The sequence below is a fragment of the Propithecus coquereli genome, unplaced genomic scaffold (genome assembly GCF_000956105.1).
Source record: "Propithecus coquereli isolate 6110/MARCELLA unplaced genomic scaffold, Pcoq_1.0 Scaffold417, whole genome shotgun sequence".
Classification (NCBI taxonomy): domain Eukaryota; kingdom Metazoa; phylum Chordata; class Mammalia; order Primates; family Indriidae; genus Propithecus; species Propithecus coquereli.
Genome location: NW_012149919.1, coordinates 704,503 through 721,418, shown reverse-complemented (window position 1 = coordinate 721,418; position 16,916 = coordinate 704,503). Strand labels below are relative to the sequence as shown.

The following is a 16,916-nucleotide window of genomic DNA, read 5'->3' as shown; positions in this document are numbered from 1 at the left end:
ATTCTCAGAGAATGACAAGACACATTAGCAATGAGCAGGGCAGGGGGAGACAGAGAGAGAAAAAAACTTTTAATTTTTCATCATGTATCCTTAATCTCTAGCTTTGACATGTAAAATGAACCAAACATTTGCCTTTGCCTCATATCTCAGAATTAATTCACTTACCAAAAAATGGGAAGATTGAGTTTAAGGCATATTTTAAAGTACAGAATAAATTTTGACATCTATCAGAGTTGTATGGGAATTCTGTCATAAATTCTAATTTAAATTGTTCTTTATTTTTCCCTAAGTGTGTTGTGGCTTAATATCACACACTTCATATATTCTCCTATAAGAAGAAAATGATCCTTTGTGTAAATAAATTTACTTTCTATTATAATCTTCGAATTTATTTAGATTTAAAATGGACTTTTTAAAGATTACATTTTTTATCAACTGCTGTGCTTTTCTTAGATTAATAATGAAACTAATTGTTCATTTCTTAGGCTCTGACAGCATACAATGAATTCTGACAACTTTCTCCCACTCCAGTTCCTGGATAACATGTAATTTCCTTGATATGACAGAATATCACTTTGGCATTCATGTCATGCCTTGGTGTTCATTTTTCATTTTTCTGTAAGTTAATGAGTTCTAGCAAAGAGTGCCATCATAAAGTTGTCTTTTGCCAGAAGTCCTGCTACAGCATATGGAACTAGTGACAAGTTACAGTATTAAGGAGATTTGTTTCAAACCAAGCTTCTAAAGTGTGCATGGAAATACTAAATACATCCCTGTGTGTTTTGCAGATAATCCTGGTTTGCTGAGCCATGTCACAGTGGGTATTAGAGTTCTGGATGTCAATGACAATCCACCTGAACTTGCCAGGGAATATGATATTGTTGTCTGTGAAAATTCTAAGCCTGGCCAGGTAAGTTAATTGTTTCCTTTCTATCATTTGAATGGAAGAAAAACAAGTAGCTTTATTTATATTATTCTTAGGTATAATTCCTCAAATCCCCCAGTGTAATTTTTGTGCTCAATAAAAATGATTTTATAGTACCAAATGAATTTTTTGAGAATCACAGAAAATAAACTTTCTCTGGATTCCAAATGTAACTTAGAAAAATGAACTCATTCATGAATAATGTGTTCATCCTGCCAATAAAGTTATACTGAATGCTTTATGTATAGCCCTGCATTAAGTGAAGAGGAAATAGTGAGTGTTCCTGTCCTAATGAAGCTTACAGACTAGACTGAGGAGGAGGGACTTCCTTGGCCTGATTTGGGGGATTGAGGGAGTGACACATGAATGGTAATTGAGTGATGCTGGTACTAAAAAGCGAGACCCTGTCTCTACAAAAAATAGGAAAATTAGCTGGGCTTAGTGGCACATGCCTGTGGTCCCACCTATTCAGGGGACTGAGGCAGGAGAATCGCTTGAGCCCAGGAGTTTGAGGTTGCAGTGAGCTGTGATGATGCCGCTGCACTCTAGCCCAGGCAACAGAATGATACTATATCTCAAAACAAAGACAAAAACAAAAAACGACAAAAAAGCACCCCCCCAAAAAACTCAGCAGTAAGAAAATAAAAAAATACAATTTGAAAATAGACAAAGACATAGACACTTAGTGAAAAGGATATATAAATAGCAATCATATGACAAAATATTCAAAATTATTAGTGATTAAGTAAATAGAAATTAAAGCTATAATAAGAAATCACTACCTGCCTATCATAAGAGCTAAACTTCACTAAATGCTGGTAAGATGCTGAGAAATTAGATTATTTCTATATTGTTGGTGAAAGTGTAAAATAGAACTGCTATTCTAGAATATACTTTGGCAATTTCACAATAAACTAACCATGCAACTACCATATTATCCAGCAACTGCACTGGAACATTTCAACCAGAGATAGAAGTCCTGTGTTCACAAAACGAACTGTACAAAAATATTTGTAGCAATTTTATTCATAATAGACCTACGCTGGAACCAACTCTGAAGTCCTACAATAGATGAATAGTTAAGCAAACTGTAGTAAATTTATAAAATGGAATATCCTTCAGTAATAAACAGAAACAAACAGCTGATGCATACAACAACCTGGATGAATCTCCGAAGATTTTTTCTGAGTGAATAAAGGAGCCAATCCCCAGGGTTTGCATAATGTATGATTCCATTGAAATAGCATTTTTACCATAGTAAAATTATAGAGATGGAGAACAGATGAGTAGGTGCCAGAGGTTAAAAAGGTGAGTGGTAAGGGTGGCGGGGAAATGGGTGTGGCCATAAAATGGCAGTATGAAGTGGCTTTACCATGATGGAAAAGTGTTGTATCTTGTCCTTACCAATGTCAATACCCTGGTTTCCAGGGTGTTTTGCGAGATACTAACTGTGGGGGAAACTATGTAAAAGGTACATGAGACTGCTCTGTATTATTTCTCACAGCTCCTGTGAATCTCCAATTACCTAAAAAGACATTTTAATTAAAATGAAAACAAATGTGGTGCTTGTCTTTCCATTCTTGGGATACCTCACTTAGTAGAATGCGTTCCAGCTCTATCCAAGAGTATACAAGAGGTGCTATATTATCATTGTTTCTTAAAGCTGAATAGTACTCCATGGTATACATATACCACATTTTATTAATCCACTCATGTATTGAAGTGAGGTATTCCAAGAATGGAAAGACAAGCACCACATGTACTCACCATCAAACTGGTATTAACCGATCAACACATAAGTGCACATATAAGAATAACATCTATTGGATGTTGGGCAGGGGGGAGGGGGAGGAGGGAGGAGGGGACGGGTATTTGAATACACAAAGAGTGCAATGCACGCCACCCGAAGGATGGACATATTTGAAACTCGGACTTAGGGGGGAGGGAGGGGGCAAGGGCAACATACGTAACCTAAACATCTGTACCCCCATAATATGCTGAAATTAAAAAAAAATGAAAACAAATGGAAAATATAAAGAGCAAATATAAAATATGTCAATTTAAAGTGTTCATTAGTATTTAAGTTAAAATAAAACCACTCAAATACTCAAATTAAAAGATGCCTATTATCGGACTAGATTTAAAAAGTCAATTAAAAGTTGCTTAAAAGAGATGCATTATCAATATAAAAAGAAAACAATTTGAAATAAAAAATACAGAAAAGTATTCAAACAATTACTAATGGAAGTTATATACATACCTCTAAAGAATAACATATACACACATAAACTTTATTAAGAGAAACATTAATATTAATAGATGTAAAGAGACAAATTTCATGCTGATAAAAATAGCCGGTATACCAAGTAGAAACAACTATTTTAAATTTAGATATGTTTATCAACATTACCTCTAAATTAACAAAGCAAAAGCTGATAGAAATATAAAGGGAAATAGACAAATGTTATTAAATTGGAAATTTTTGCACACTTTTTCCAGTAACTGATAGAATATTCACATAAAATTTCAGAAATAATATTGAAAATGGACTATCACAACTATCAGACTGTACTGATTGACAATTATACCAACTTGAGATTATGCATTACAAAATTTGTACAAAATATTAACCAAAAATTTACTATCTGCTGGATCAAATAGCAAGTTTTATTAATAGTACTTTGCAAAGGATAAACCTTATTTTTTTCTTTATTACAATAAATATAGCTAGATAGCAATTCAAAACCATTGCTAGAAAAAGTTCTATTGGAAATGAAGAAATGCACTTCTAAATAACCTAATAGTCCAGGAAGAAATACAAAGTTAAATGAAAAGAAAATATAGTTACATGGAAAGACAATGAAAATGTATCATATCAAAGCTTCTAAGAAACAGTTAAACCGTGACTAGTTGGAAATTTATAATTTTAAATGCGTATAATGATGAAGATCATTAATTTTAATGCAAATTAAAATTGCAAGCATTCATTTACAAGAAATTAGAACAACAGCAGCATTTAAATGAAATAGAAGGAAAGTATTACATACTTATGAGCAGAGATCAATGAAATGGAAATGAATCAAAAGAAATATTAAGAAGTCAATCATTAGTAATTTGAAAAGATAGAGAAGCCCCTGTTAAGACTGATATAAAAAAGAGAGAGATAAGAGAACAAATAAAAAACAACATTAGGAAAAATAAAGGGGAGGTAACTACTGCCCTTACCGATTCCAGAAATCAATTATTAGGAGCTAAACGATGCACACACATGGGCGCAAAGAGTTGTAGAGGACATTAGAAACCAAGAAGAGGGGAGGATGGGAACGGGTGAGGGGTTTCGGGTACAGTAAACACTTTTCTGGTGATAGGCACGCTAATAGCCTCCTCTTAAATATTATACTAGATATCCATGTAAAAAAACATTTGTACCCCCTTAGTATTTTGAAATTAAAAAATCAATAGTATGTTACAATAAATCATCTTACATAAAAATTTGAAAATTTAGATACAACACATACATTTTTAGAAAAGAAAAATTTGTCAAAGCTGGCACAAGAATAATGAAAGACTAATCAAACCTCTATTTAGTAAATACATGAAATATAGAAATAAAAAGATTTCCACAAGTAAATCCTGTTCTCATGGCATTAATGGTGAATTCTAGTAAAAATTTAGGGAAAATTGTTACAGTAATTAAACAAAATATTTAAGAGTTCAGAAAAAGGGGGAAATCATTTTTTAAAGTGTTTTGCAATGACAACATAACCTTATTATCAAAAGTTGACAAAGATAATTGAATCAGAGCTACTCTCTCTCATGACCATAGCTATAAATATAATAAATAAAATATCTGCAAAAAAAAAAAAATAAAGCCAAAAAAGAACAATACATTAAAATGGGAAGAAGAAAAATCAAAATCGACCTCAACAGGTGAATTCAAAGCATTTGACTAAGTTCAACACACATTGACAACTACACCAACAGTCACAATGCTACTATACACTGGTGGAAATTTTGGATGAGATTAACACATTTGCTACATATCAAGTCAGTATAAGCATGCTACTTATATTTCTTCATACCACAAACAATGAGAAAATTAAGTTTAAACACTATGCCACTTAACATCACATTAAAAAATAAAACCCTAAGAATAAATATTACCCTTGCTAAGATTCAATTACTACCTCTCTAGATAGCAACTCTTAAAACTTAGCTCTTTTCCTTCAATGAAGCTTTATTTCTATGATTAGTAGGTCACTCAGAAATTTAAAAATTGGTAAATTGAAAATATCATTTGAAATAGTATATAAAGAACCAACCATAAGCTAATATTTACATCAAACATTGCTTTCTGATTAGCTATAATTTTTAAATATTTATTTAAAAAAGCAAGTAAATTGTATTTTTAAAATCTCAAGCTCAGTGCAAAGCTTCAAGGGTAAAGAATGTTCTTGTACTATGACACAACACTTACTAGTCCATAGCCACCTGTGTAGGCTGCTGAAAATCTGGGCACATTACACCTAGCACTTGCTCTTAGCTCAGTTGATACTTTTTTCTGCGTATGTGAACATCTGCTCCTAAATTCAAATGGCCGGTGTCAGTGTTCTGGCCTGTGGCTTGACGTTTTTTGTTGACCTCTCATATTGTCTACTTCTTGCTCATGAGATAAATTCATTTTATTCTCCCTAAGACTTGCTCCCCTCTAAATGTGGCGTTACTAACCTAGGCCCTCTGTTATACCCTCTGCATTGACTGCAAAAGCCCTGTAGCATTTCTACAAATGATTTTATGTGACATTAACAAGTGCTTTCTTCATCTCTGTAAAACAAATTGTCAGAATTTCAGGGACCTCCTAACGCTGAGATTCTATGAATACATGCCTGATAAATTTCAGATTCCTTTATGACTTGCTTTATTTTCTGCATGAAAAACTATTATACGCTTTGGAGATGGCTATATCTCTGACAACTTGTTTTTTTTTTTTTTTTCCTTGTATGGGTCTCATTAACCATTTATTTACATAGTAGTTTTCTTTTTTTATATTTTTGTTTTTGATTTTTAAAAAGTAATTGCTATCCTTAGCACCCTTAAATTCTAAGATATTTTGATTAAGTTTTATAAGTTGATTAAGTTATGTGATTACTTCATTTGGTTCCTTAAAAACTATATTTAGCCATCATTCTTGTCTTTAATTATAAAACAATTGAACTCTGTATGTTGTTGTTTAGCATATGTTTCCAAATCTCTCACCAAAATGAATTTAAACTTTAATTGAGGGGAGAAAAATCATTTTTGAGTATTGCTTGTGTCAGGCATATTTAAACAAATCATTACCATTACAGGTGGTCTACTTGTGTGACTAACCAATTAGAGTAAAATGGCCTGGTTCTTTTCATTGCTTATTTAACTTCGCAGTCTTTGACTCTTTTAACCTTACATTCAAACCATTTGTGGAAGAACTTCATGTGTTTTGATGCAGAATTTTAATAGGAAACTCAATTTAAAGAATAATTGGTGAAATAAGTTTTCTGCAATTTTATTTGTCATTGCCCAGCTATATGACAGTTCTTCTTTCAATGGCAATTGCTTTTAGAATTACAGATATTTCTATTATGGATGCTGTGCACCTAAATATATCAGTGTGTTGCTATGGCAAAGAGATTGGTCTCATATGAAAGTTCAAACCACTTATAACAGCCGGAGTTCAGGTAAATTCAGCTATCAATGTGAACTACAACAATACAGTCATCTGAGTTAAAATATTTTCCTGTTTTGAAAAAAATAATCTTCCAGGTATCTTGACTGAAAAAATATTAAAAAGAAAGTCATGCATGCATGAAATTTCAAGTCAGTTCCCAAAGCAGAGTGAATTCAAAAGATTTTAGATGTTCCTAACTTAGAAACCTTGAAAAATAAAGGGATTGCATTGTATTTTATTCATATTGAATTTCCTCTGGGTTCCTTTTATTTTTCATTAGAAGTAAACTTAGAAAGCATAACACAAAAAAGAAATCATTTTGTTACATACCACTAGCCTTTGTCCCAATCACATGCAATTATTAACTATATAACTTTGAGTGAAAAAAGTTAACTAGATCAACAGAGATTTTTTTTACTGTGTCAAACATCAAGCTCATTTAACTAAAAAAAGTTGACATTATTATCAAATAAAGGTGTGCAGGTTGTATTGAGGAATATATTATGAAACAGACTCATTGATTAAATAAGACACTATATCTTTCTTAGAACTTCCTTTTCAATTAAAATGCTTAAGGCAAGTTCATTTACCAAATCTAATGTTATGATATTTTAATAAATTTGTGGCACTAACTTTTTTTCCTAATAAAGTACTCAAGCAATAATAGTTTATAGAAAATAAAATTTAAAAAGTAGCTACATTTATTTGTGGATATCATCAAAAATTTTTCCTGGTAATATTTATAAACACTATTAATTTGGTTTCTCCCCCCTTGCTTTTGAAAGGTAAACTAATTTGTGGCTTTATTTCTGCCATATGTATCAAAATAAATAATCATTTTACGTACTAATTATATCATGGATATATAATAGAGAACATTTCGGTTCAGTTGGAAGGAATGAGAATCAAAAAGAAATTGTCAGGGATTTTACATCGCCAACCAATTACACAAACAGAAAGCAAAGGCAACATGGTGTATATAAATCACAACTCTGACAAAGGAGTAGAAAATATTGATAATGGAAACCTGGCAATTATCTAGATATTTGCCAGAAGTTTACATCTTCTAAAAACCAAAAACCTGTTAACCTCTTAGGCATGTTTGTAATGAAAGTCTTAGGTGACAATGGATATAAATCCTATTTCCTTATGAAAGGAACAGGGAGATTAGTAACACAGAAAATTTGAATAAGCCATCTCAGATCAAGAGAATATTCCAGAATTCTGGACAAAAGGAGACCAATATCCCAAGGTTTAGAAACATTTTTCATAAATACTATGGATGAAAATTTAAGCATAGATGCATGATTAAAAATTCTACAATAGTGTTCTAGATGAATGGGACACTGTTAAACAAAATGTGACAATCAAATCATCATTTCCTACATAGATGAGACTGAGAGTTTCTCTCTAAGAAAAACAAATTTGTCAGAAGTGAGCTGCTTGTTAAATTCAGATTTGAAATTACCTACATAAAAATGGAAATGAAACTTTAGTAAAGATTATAGAAACACAGAAAACAATAGAATATAAATGTCAGAGTTTAAAAAAAGTATAATAAGTCTCATGTTTATAAAAATATTAAGAAAACATTAATTTATAAATTAACTTTGAAATAATAGAAAGGGAAATAACAATCCCACAGAAGTGATAACAAGAAACATTAAATAGCTCAGTTGATTTAAGTGAATCGTTCTCCATCAATGCCTGCAAATTATATTCCAGGATAAGAAATAAGAAGTAAAATTGCAGATGTGTTAGTATGTTATGACATATTATAGAGAAAATGGAGAATCACAGTGAATAAAGAGCAAGGTAGGTGGTAACTTAGGGTATGTGTGGGTGTGTGGCTGGGGATAGGGGAGTATGTTGTGCCTGCTTAAAAGCTCATATTTATTTAACCTTGAAGACAAACGTGAAAATTTGACATAGTTGTCATCTCAGTTTTATATTAACCGACATATAGAGAAGGTGGGTATGTTCCTCAGGTGATGTAACGCCTTGAACTCTATTTGAAACTTTCCGTGCACTTGAAAAAAATGGTCGCATTGCTTCTGATTATCCATCAATGCATTCTCCTACTCAGAGTCAAAAGCCAAAACAAAGGAGAAATGATCTATTCAGAGACTAGTGGTGCTTTAAATGAAAGAAGAAAACGATCAATAAGCAAATAGGAAATTTTCAGCTCATAAATAAATATGGAGGTAAATAGAGAAGTGTAGAGATTTCTTTGGCAGTGAGGGGTGAGGAGCACATAAGATCTCTTGCTGAGTGAGTACTTTTGAGCAGTGATGGAAAGGTTGGAAGGAGTGAGCTGGGTGAACATTTGGACGAAGCTGATCACTTCCACACCCTGAAGCACAGCATTCTTCACTTGCACCCGATGAGAATACTTGCTTTCCTGGTTTTATTCCCACCGACCACTCTTTCTTCCTGACAAAATAATGGGCTCAGGACATGGAGAGGAATGCAGGTTTTAACTATGATATTCCTTAATGTGTTATTTCCCTTGTAAAATACTGAAATTGGCTGATATCGGGTAAAACGTTCTAAGAAATTGTATCAACTTTTAAAATGGACACATTGTATTTCACAAACAATAAATACTATTTTTACAGCTCATCTTTCCCTCTTTGCTTCTGATTTTTCCAAGAAAGGGCTAGAAAGAAAACACTTAAACATTAGGATCATTTTTTAAAAAAATATTTGCTTGTTTAATTTTTTTTTAAGGAATATTGTGGCCACAACTATTAAAATTTGTGTTCTGCTCTTGGGCCACCTGGAATATTTTATTTATATATTCTAACTTACTATGCTACTTAACGTGTATTAATTTCAGATTTTAGAATTGCTTTCTCTTGACCACTAGAGGTGGGACATTATCAATAAATGAATGAAGGGTCTGATTTTGCCTCTGCCACTATTTTAGAGATTTGTGGCACATCACAGTCCTTACAAGACCCAGGTTCATCATCTGTAAAATACATGAGCTGGATCATGGTCTCAAAGGCCTCCTGCAAGAGTAAAAAATGTAAGACTACACTGCTCTTGCATTTACTGACTGAGAACAACATACACTACAAGACTGCTCTGCATCAACACTGGGATATTTATATTTGCACAAACAATATTTTATGTCTTTTCTAACAAGTGTCCGTACAAAATCTTACAACTAAATGACTCCACAATGTTACGAGTAATAAAGATAAATTTAATGTTTTGCCATGTTAGAAAATAAAGTGTGAAAGCTTATACATTGTGCCTTGATCTTCCTAAGATCTAATGCAAGGGAGAGCAAGTTAATTGGTAATTTTATGAGTTGAATTTGGAAAGACTCAAGTTGGATAAAGGAATATTTTAAAAATTATTTTGTTTTAACAATTGAAAATAATACAGTATAATTAAAATCAAAGGAATAAGCAAAATTAAATTTATTTTTAAGTATTTGTCTTTTCTTTAGGTTATTCACACCATCAGCGCCGTTGATAAAGATGATTTTGCCAATGGACCAAGGTTTAACTTCTTTCTCGATGAACACCTGCCAATGAACCCAAACTTCACTCTTAAGGACAATGAAGGTGAACATAAATACATATATTTTTTGATCTATGTAGTTTCTGCTTTAACTTGATGTGGAATAGGCTTGATCAGTTTTTCAGTATTCTTATATACCCGTGAACAGCTTGCAAATCAGCATTTAATGTCAGTTTGATGTTAATGTGTTATGATTTGTGAATAGCTTATATTTAAAATTGAGCCATATGTACAAATAACTTTCATTGAATTTATTTAGAAGCATCCCTATAAATAAGAAATGTACATGTAATGTGCTCTTGGACAAATTTTAAAAGAAATCTTAGCTGACAAACTTGTTTATGAGAGTGCTGTAATTGCTAGGAGGGAAAAAATATTTAAATTAGAAAAAATGAAAAATATGTCCTAGAGACAGTCACAAAAGGAAATGCTATGCTTGAAATCACCTTGTATTAGCAAAGCTATCAATATATGCTGTACAAATTATATTTCCTCTTGTTAGTGGGAATATTTCCCAAAATATACATAGAAAGATATGCATAATTATGTACAATATTGTGGAATGTGGAAGTTTTTGGATCATTTTATTTAATCTCTCGTATTGGGGGTAGGGGGCTGGGAAGAATCCCATAATTTAGTAACTGTGGAAGATTCATCATTATTTAGATGCCCGATCTGGTAGATTCCTCAAGATTGTGTACAAGTCGTTCTTGATACTTTAGGGAAATAGTATTTCATTCAGTATGTGAAATTTTCTGATTAGTATCAACTTTCTCCTTCCGCAAACTATCTTTGATCGTGTTTATCTGAATATGCTGTAATTTAGGATTTAATGCTAGCCTCAGAATCACATGAAGGAAACAATGACACACACATTTTGAAGTAAACATTTAATTTCCTCTTTGTACATTTCTAAAAGGAGAATTTTCAAAAGTAAGTCACTAAATGACAACCTGCTAAAAGCATTTTTCCCATTATCCCTAATGGTCTATAAATGTAACCAGGATACCATAGTGTGCATGCAGCCATAAAAAGGTTCACATGAACATACAAAGCTTAATTGCCTCTCCCATTTGAAGTAACCCTATGTGAGCTTTACTTATGAGAATATATATTGTTTGTACATGGCAAATTGTATTTGACTATTTCACATTTACTTACATTTGAATATTATATCTCATAATCCAACTATACTGAGAATACTTAAACATGTGAACTGTGTTAAAAAATCAATTTATATTTTCTCATATTTCAAAAATTTCATAATTTGGGGGAACTTGCTTCCTTAGTAAACTGAAATCATATCTGGATACACATGCTTATATTTCATTTGGAATTTTTCTATTCCAATACAAACTTTATGTTTTTAAAATAAATTTAATATGATAATATTATGATAAAATTTGATATAGGTTTAAATATGTGCTAAATTTAAGCATTTAACCTACATAGGCATAACTCTAAAAGTACTTTAGAAAACAGGAGAATGTTATTTTCATTGGAACCCACGTCCATAACCAAAAGTTCTTCAAACAGGATTATTATGTCTGGAATTTGTGAATTTAACTAATAGTTGTATTTGAAATGTCTTAATTCAGTGATATGACAACATTACCAGTGCTGGAAGGTATTCTTCTCAAAATATATACAAACTTTTGAAAGGGTTTGTGTGTACATTTGGAAACGTTAATTTTAACCATGGAAATGAATACTTACCATCTCAAATTTGAGAAGCCTGTGAACAGTTTTATAGTGGTAGAGATGTTTAAATATATTTGTATGAATATTTTTTATAATTTTTGAGAACTGATGAAATTATAAATAATGCAGAAATAATTTCTCTTGGCTAGAAAGAACAGCAATTATTTGGAAAGGGGCTATCAGTGTATAGCTGAAAACATGGACCTGAGTAAGCAGACTTGTTTTTGCTACATAAGATCAGCCCCTTAACCTCCCAAGCCTCAGTTTTCACATCCATCAATCATGATTAGAAATACCAACTTTTCAGCCTTGGGAGAATTAATGTTATTGTATATAAAGGCATTAGAAACATATAGTCTTTTCTCCACAGGTAAGGCAATTATAGATAATAACATATAAAGATGAAATTAAAAATGGAATAGCCATACCAGAATAAATGCATGTGTATATATGTACATACATACATTCATTTATATGTATGCATAAATATTTCTCTAGACAACAATCAGAATAAAACGTAACAGAGTAAGAGTCAGACAATCCTGTCCTACTGGATCCTGGGTGCCTGGGCATTGCATTACATAAGTTAATAGACATTAACATGGCCCCAGAACATAAAGAAAGAAATCTACAAGAACAAATTAAAGCCATTTATTTCCTGTGCCTACTACTTACATGAAACTACATATTCAGAGAAACAATAGAAACCAGACATAGCCTTTAAGCCAGGTTATATGATCAAGAAGCCATTGATTTAGTGTCATCTCCTAAATTGCTCTATGGCAAACAATGAGCACAGAGAAACAGATTTCCACAAAGAGAGATGGACAGAAATGCATGGTGTTGTTGTAGACCAGACCTCCTTCACATTTCTTGATACTTCATTGAAGTAATTCCTACTAGAAACTATTGTAAAAGGACCTATTTAATTATTCTAACTTGTTAATGTGTATGTACTAAGCTCATACCAAAGATGAATACCTTAGTAGTGTTTACACCCAGAATCACATAAGGTAGCTAATTTCCTCATACCAACTAAGAAGATCTTCCTCATCTATGACCAGATTAGATTCTCCTATTTAATACCCAGATCTGCTTGCTAAATGGCTAAATTTAAGACAATGTTCATGTTTTCCTAGATCTTTCCCATTCCCATAAGATCTTTCCTGCCATATGGCCTATCCCTGATTAATTTGGAACCTGCTAATTTATCTGAGCATTACAGCTGTCTTGAATGTTCTATCATGTTTATTTTAAAGAGTTTCTTTATTTTAGTACAAACTCTATGGAAGGTCATATGGAGATACCTCAAGGAGCTAACAGTAGAACTACCATTTGATCCAGGAATCCCATTACTGGGCATCTACCCAAAGGAAAAAAAAAAGACATTTTATAAAAAAAACAAAAAATCTTCACTAGATTGTCTATAGCAGCACAATTTGCAATTGCAAAGATGTGGAAACAACCCAAGTGCCTATCAATCCATGAGTGGATTAATAAAATGTGGTATATGTATACCATGGAGTACAACAAAGTCACAAAAAAACAGTGGTGATCTAGTACCTCTTGTATTATCCTGGATAGAACTGGAGCCCATTCTGTTTTGAACCTAGTTTTATTATTCACTGTGACATAGGCTGGGAATATATTGGCAGAAAGTACCAGCATGGAGTTAATGGCTGGCCTTCTAAAGGAAGCAAGAGTCTTAAGTAGAGCAAATACATCCATTCAAAGAAAACATGGTCCAAATACTCATTGTTCTCATGGATAGCCATTTCATCCTTTTATAGGTATGTAAATCACTGGTGAAATTATTTTTTCTTCTATTTTCTTGAACATATTAGTATTAGTGATCTTATAATTATTGCTAGCCTACTCTAATATCTGGATCAGATGCCAATTTTTGTTTTTTTCTGTGTGGTTGGGGGAAAGGGGGACCAGACTGGGACAGATGGTCTTGTTCCTTGATATGTCTAGTATTTTTTGATTAAATGTCACACATTTGGTGCTGCTATAACAGAAAACCTGAGACTGGGTAATTTATAAAGAAGAAAAATTTATTTCTCACAGTTCTGGATGCTGGGAAGTCTCAGATCATTTGGAGTCTAGTAAGGGCCTGATCTCTACTTCCAAGATGACATCTTGAATGCTGCCTCTTCCAGAGAAAGGAAAACTTTTCCTCATATGGCAGGATATGGGAAGAGAGAAAATCCTTTCCTGAAAGCCCTTTTGATTGCAGCATTAATCTATTCGTGAGAGTGGAGCCCTAATGACCTAAACACCTTCCATTAGGCCCTACCTCCCACAGTATTACTTTAGTGATGAAGTTTCCAACACATGAAATTTGGAGGGGACAAAATTCAAGCCATAGCACTTGAAGAAGCTCAAATGATAATCTGTTTCTCCAGAGAGTATTCACTATTTTCTCTGATAAGCAATTAGAGTGGAGGATTATCACTTAAATCCAATCAGAGTCTAAGCTGAGTCGGGGCTGATTTGCAATTTTGCTTAAATTCAGTTTATTTCTCATTTGTTCCTATTCCTAGAGCATGACCCTTTAGGGCTTTCCACTGAGAGCATGCTTGTGCACTCACCCTGGTCCATTAATCATTGGTCAACGCCAAGATATGGCAAAAAAAGCTCTTCTACGTCTTCCAGGTCTTCTCAGCTTAGGGTTTTAGCTTTCTGTTAAATTTTCAAATTAACTTCCAATTTAAACTTTCAATTTAACAAATGTCTTTAGGGAAAATCAGTCATGTATTTGAGGCCCCTCAATTTCTAATTTGACTGCACGTCCATGAAGCTTCAATAAGGTTTCCTAGTTTCTCTTTGCAGAGCTTGGAATCCCAGCATCTTGTTAGTTTTTCGTACAAGCAAATGCCTATATTTGTGATCAATACTTCACTCCTCCACATTTATTTTCCCTCTCTGGAGTTGAAATTCCTCTAGTTATCTTGGCAGTTTTCTGATATCATTAAACAATATTGTCTTGAAATTTCAAGCTTCTCTCTTTGTTATCAATGGGAGCATTGGTCAGTCAAAAACTACCCATTTTACCCAGACCTACATTTTGTAAAGCAAGAGCCATTTTGGAAGAGTGTCATTAAATAATTGCAACATAAACTGGGCTTCAAAGAAAGGACACTGTTCAATGATAACCTAATTATCATGGAGATGCCGATTGCTTGGATATTCCCTGGTATGCTACAGATGTTTGTTCTTTCAAATTTAAACACAGAGTTGGCACAGTGAAAACAAGGACTTGACCATGATCTCACATGTAATTCATAGAGAAACCAGGTTTCAAATAGAGCCAAGCTGTTTCTAGAGTCTAACTCTGAAACATTCTATGTTGTTTCCCTTTTGATCTTTCAGGCCAGTAATTCAGCTTTCAGTAGTGTCCAATTGAACTTTATCATCTTACCATATTTTTAAAATTGGCAATATTTTCACGTGAGCTTACAAGTCTCATGCAGATGTATAAGTACGTTTTAATAGGCCCCAAAACATACTAACTGCCTCTGTCCTTCAACTAACTTGACCCCTGCGATGTCCTGTGGTCTTCTGCTTAGAGAGGTTTTTTTGAGCTATGATTCCCAGGGATTCCTCCAATGTCTTAAAGGCTAGTGGATAGATTTGGGCCAATATCTAAATATTTTCTTGCGAATCTGAAAGTCTCTCTGCTTTGGAAGTGACCATCAGAATCCATCTATATGTCAAGTTTATTTAGCTGTACCTGTCATCCCAGTAAATATTTGGGAGAAAGAATGAGCTTGAAATCAGTTCTTGGACTACAATGTCTGTTATCTGATATCCTGTTCAGATATCTGCTGCTCTTTCAGGGCGGTCTGTTTACCCAAACCTTCATTAGTAGTTTAACTCTGAGCACATCTTACTTTGGGAAGTACAGATTTGTAGCAGGCGTGTAAGAGAAACAGGGTCAATAAGTGACAGAGAAAAAGGGAAAATTTGTTTGAAATAGTGACTGCAGGAAGAGGGGCAATGTTTTACAGCCTGTCCTAATCCTCAGAAATTTTGGAGATGATCTTGGCTTTTCTCAGTACATGGGGTGGGGTTCTAACCCAAATTAATTGAATTTGAAAGAACAAATATCTGTAGCATACCAGAGAATATCCAAGCAGCCAGTATCTCCATGATAATTAGATCATCATTGAACAGTGTTCTTTCTTTGAAGCCCAGTTTATGCTGCAATTATTTAATGATGCATTATAAAATGTGGGTCTGGGTAAAATAGCTAGTTTTTGACTGACCAGTGTTTCCACTGATAACAAATAGAAAAGCTTGAAATTTCAAGAAAATATTTATTTATTTAACAGTATCAGAAAACTGCAAAGATAACTAGAGAAGTTTCAGTTCCAGAAAGGGGAAAATATGTGGAGGGCAAACTGTTGATTGCAAGGCATCTTTTATTCTACAGGTATTTGCTCATACCTGTGCCTCAGTTTCCTCTTTTGTAAACTGGAGATATGTAGATAATTATTACATTCTTAAAAAGAGAGATGAAAATATTAAGAATTTGAAATCATACAGGAAACACTATGAGTCAAGGTCACATTGAAGATAACTAAAAAATAAATAGTTGAAAATGCAATAATGAAATAATTAAATTACCCTGAGTTAAGAAGAATTAGATTTACGATTGAAAGATATATATGTGTGTATGTGTGTGTGTATGTGTGTGTATATATATATATATATACACACATATATATGTTTAGAGAAATCTTCTAACTTGACAGATGATGAAATAATTTTACAAATTTCCAGACTATTTAAATTGTAAAGAGAATGAATGTTTTCAAAATACTCATTTGCAAAATTAGAAGTGAATAGTCAATGTATCTTCTTTTAATGACATTTGAAAGAAAAAACTACAATAAAAGCATCTTCTTCCTATCTAAGAAAACATTCATGTAACAATTAAGAAAGTGGCATTTTAAAATACTGAATGCCTCAGAAATCACAACTATCAATTATTAAAAAACTTCATTGGCAAAATATTTCTAGCCATTGCAGCCAAATGAAAATAAG

At 32.8% G+C, this 16,916-nt stretch overlaps 1 protein-coding gene across 1 annotated transcript in view; it reads left to right on the top strand.

The window, feature by feature from the left end:
* Positions 1–16,916, top strand: part of CDH18 (cadherin 18, type 2) — a 210,810-nt gene that overhangs the window by 172,694 nt on the left and 21,200 nt on the right. Inside the window, exons 7-8 of the mRNA XM_012653179.1 lie at positions 789–910; positions 10,090–10,207. Coding sequence (XP_012508633.1) covers positions 789–910; positions 10,090–10,207 — 240 coding nt within the window. The remainder of the gene's footprint in view (positions 1–788; positions 911–10,089; positions 10,208–16,916) is intronic.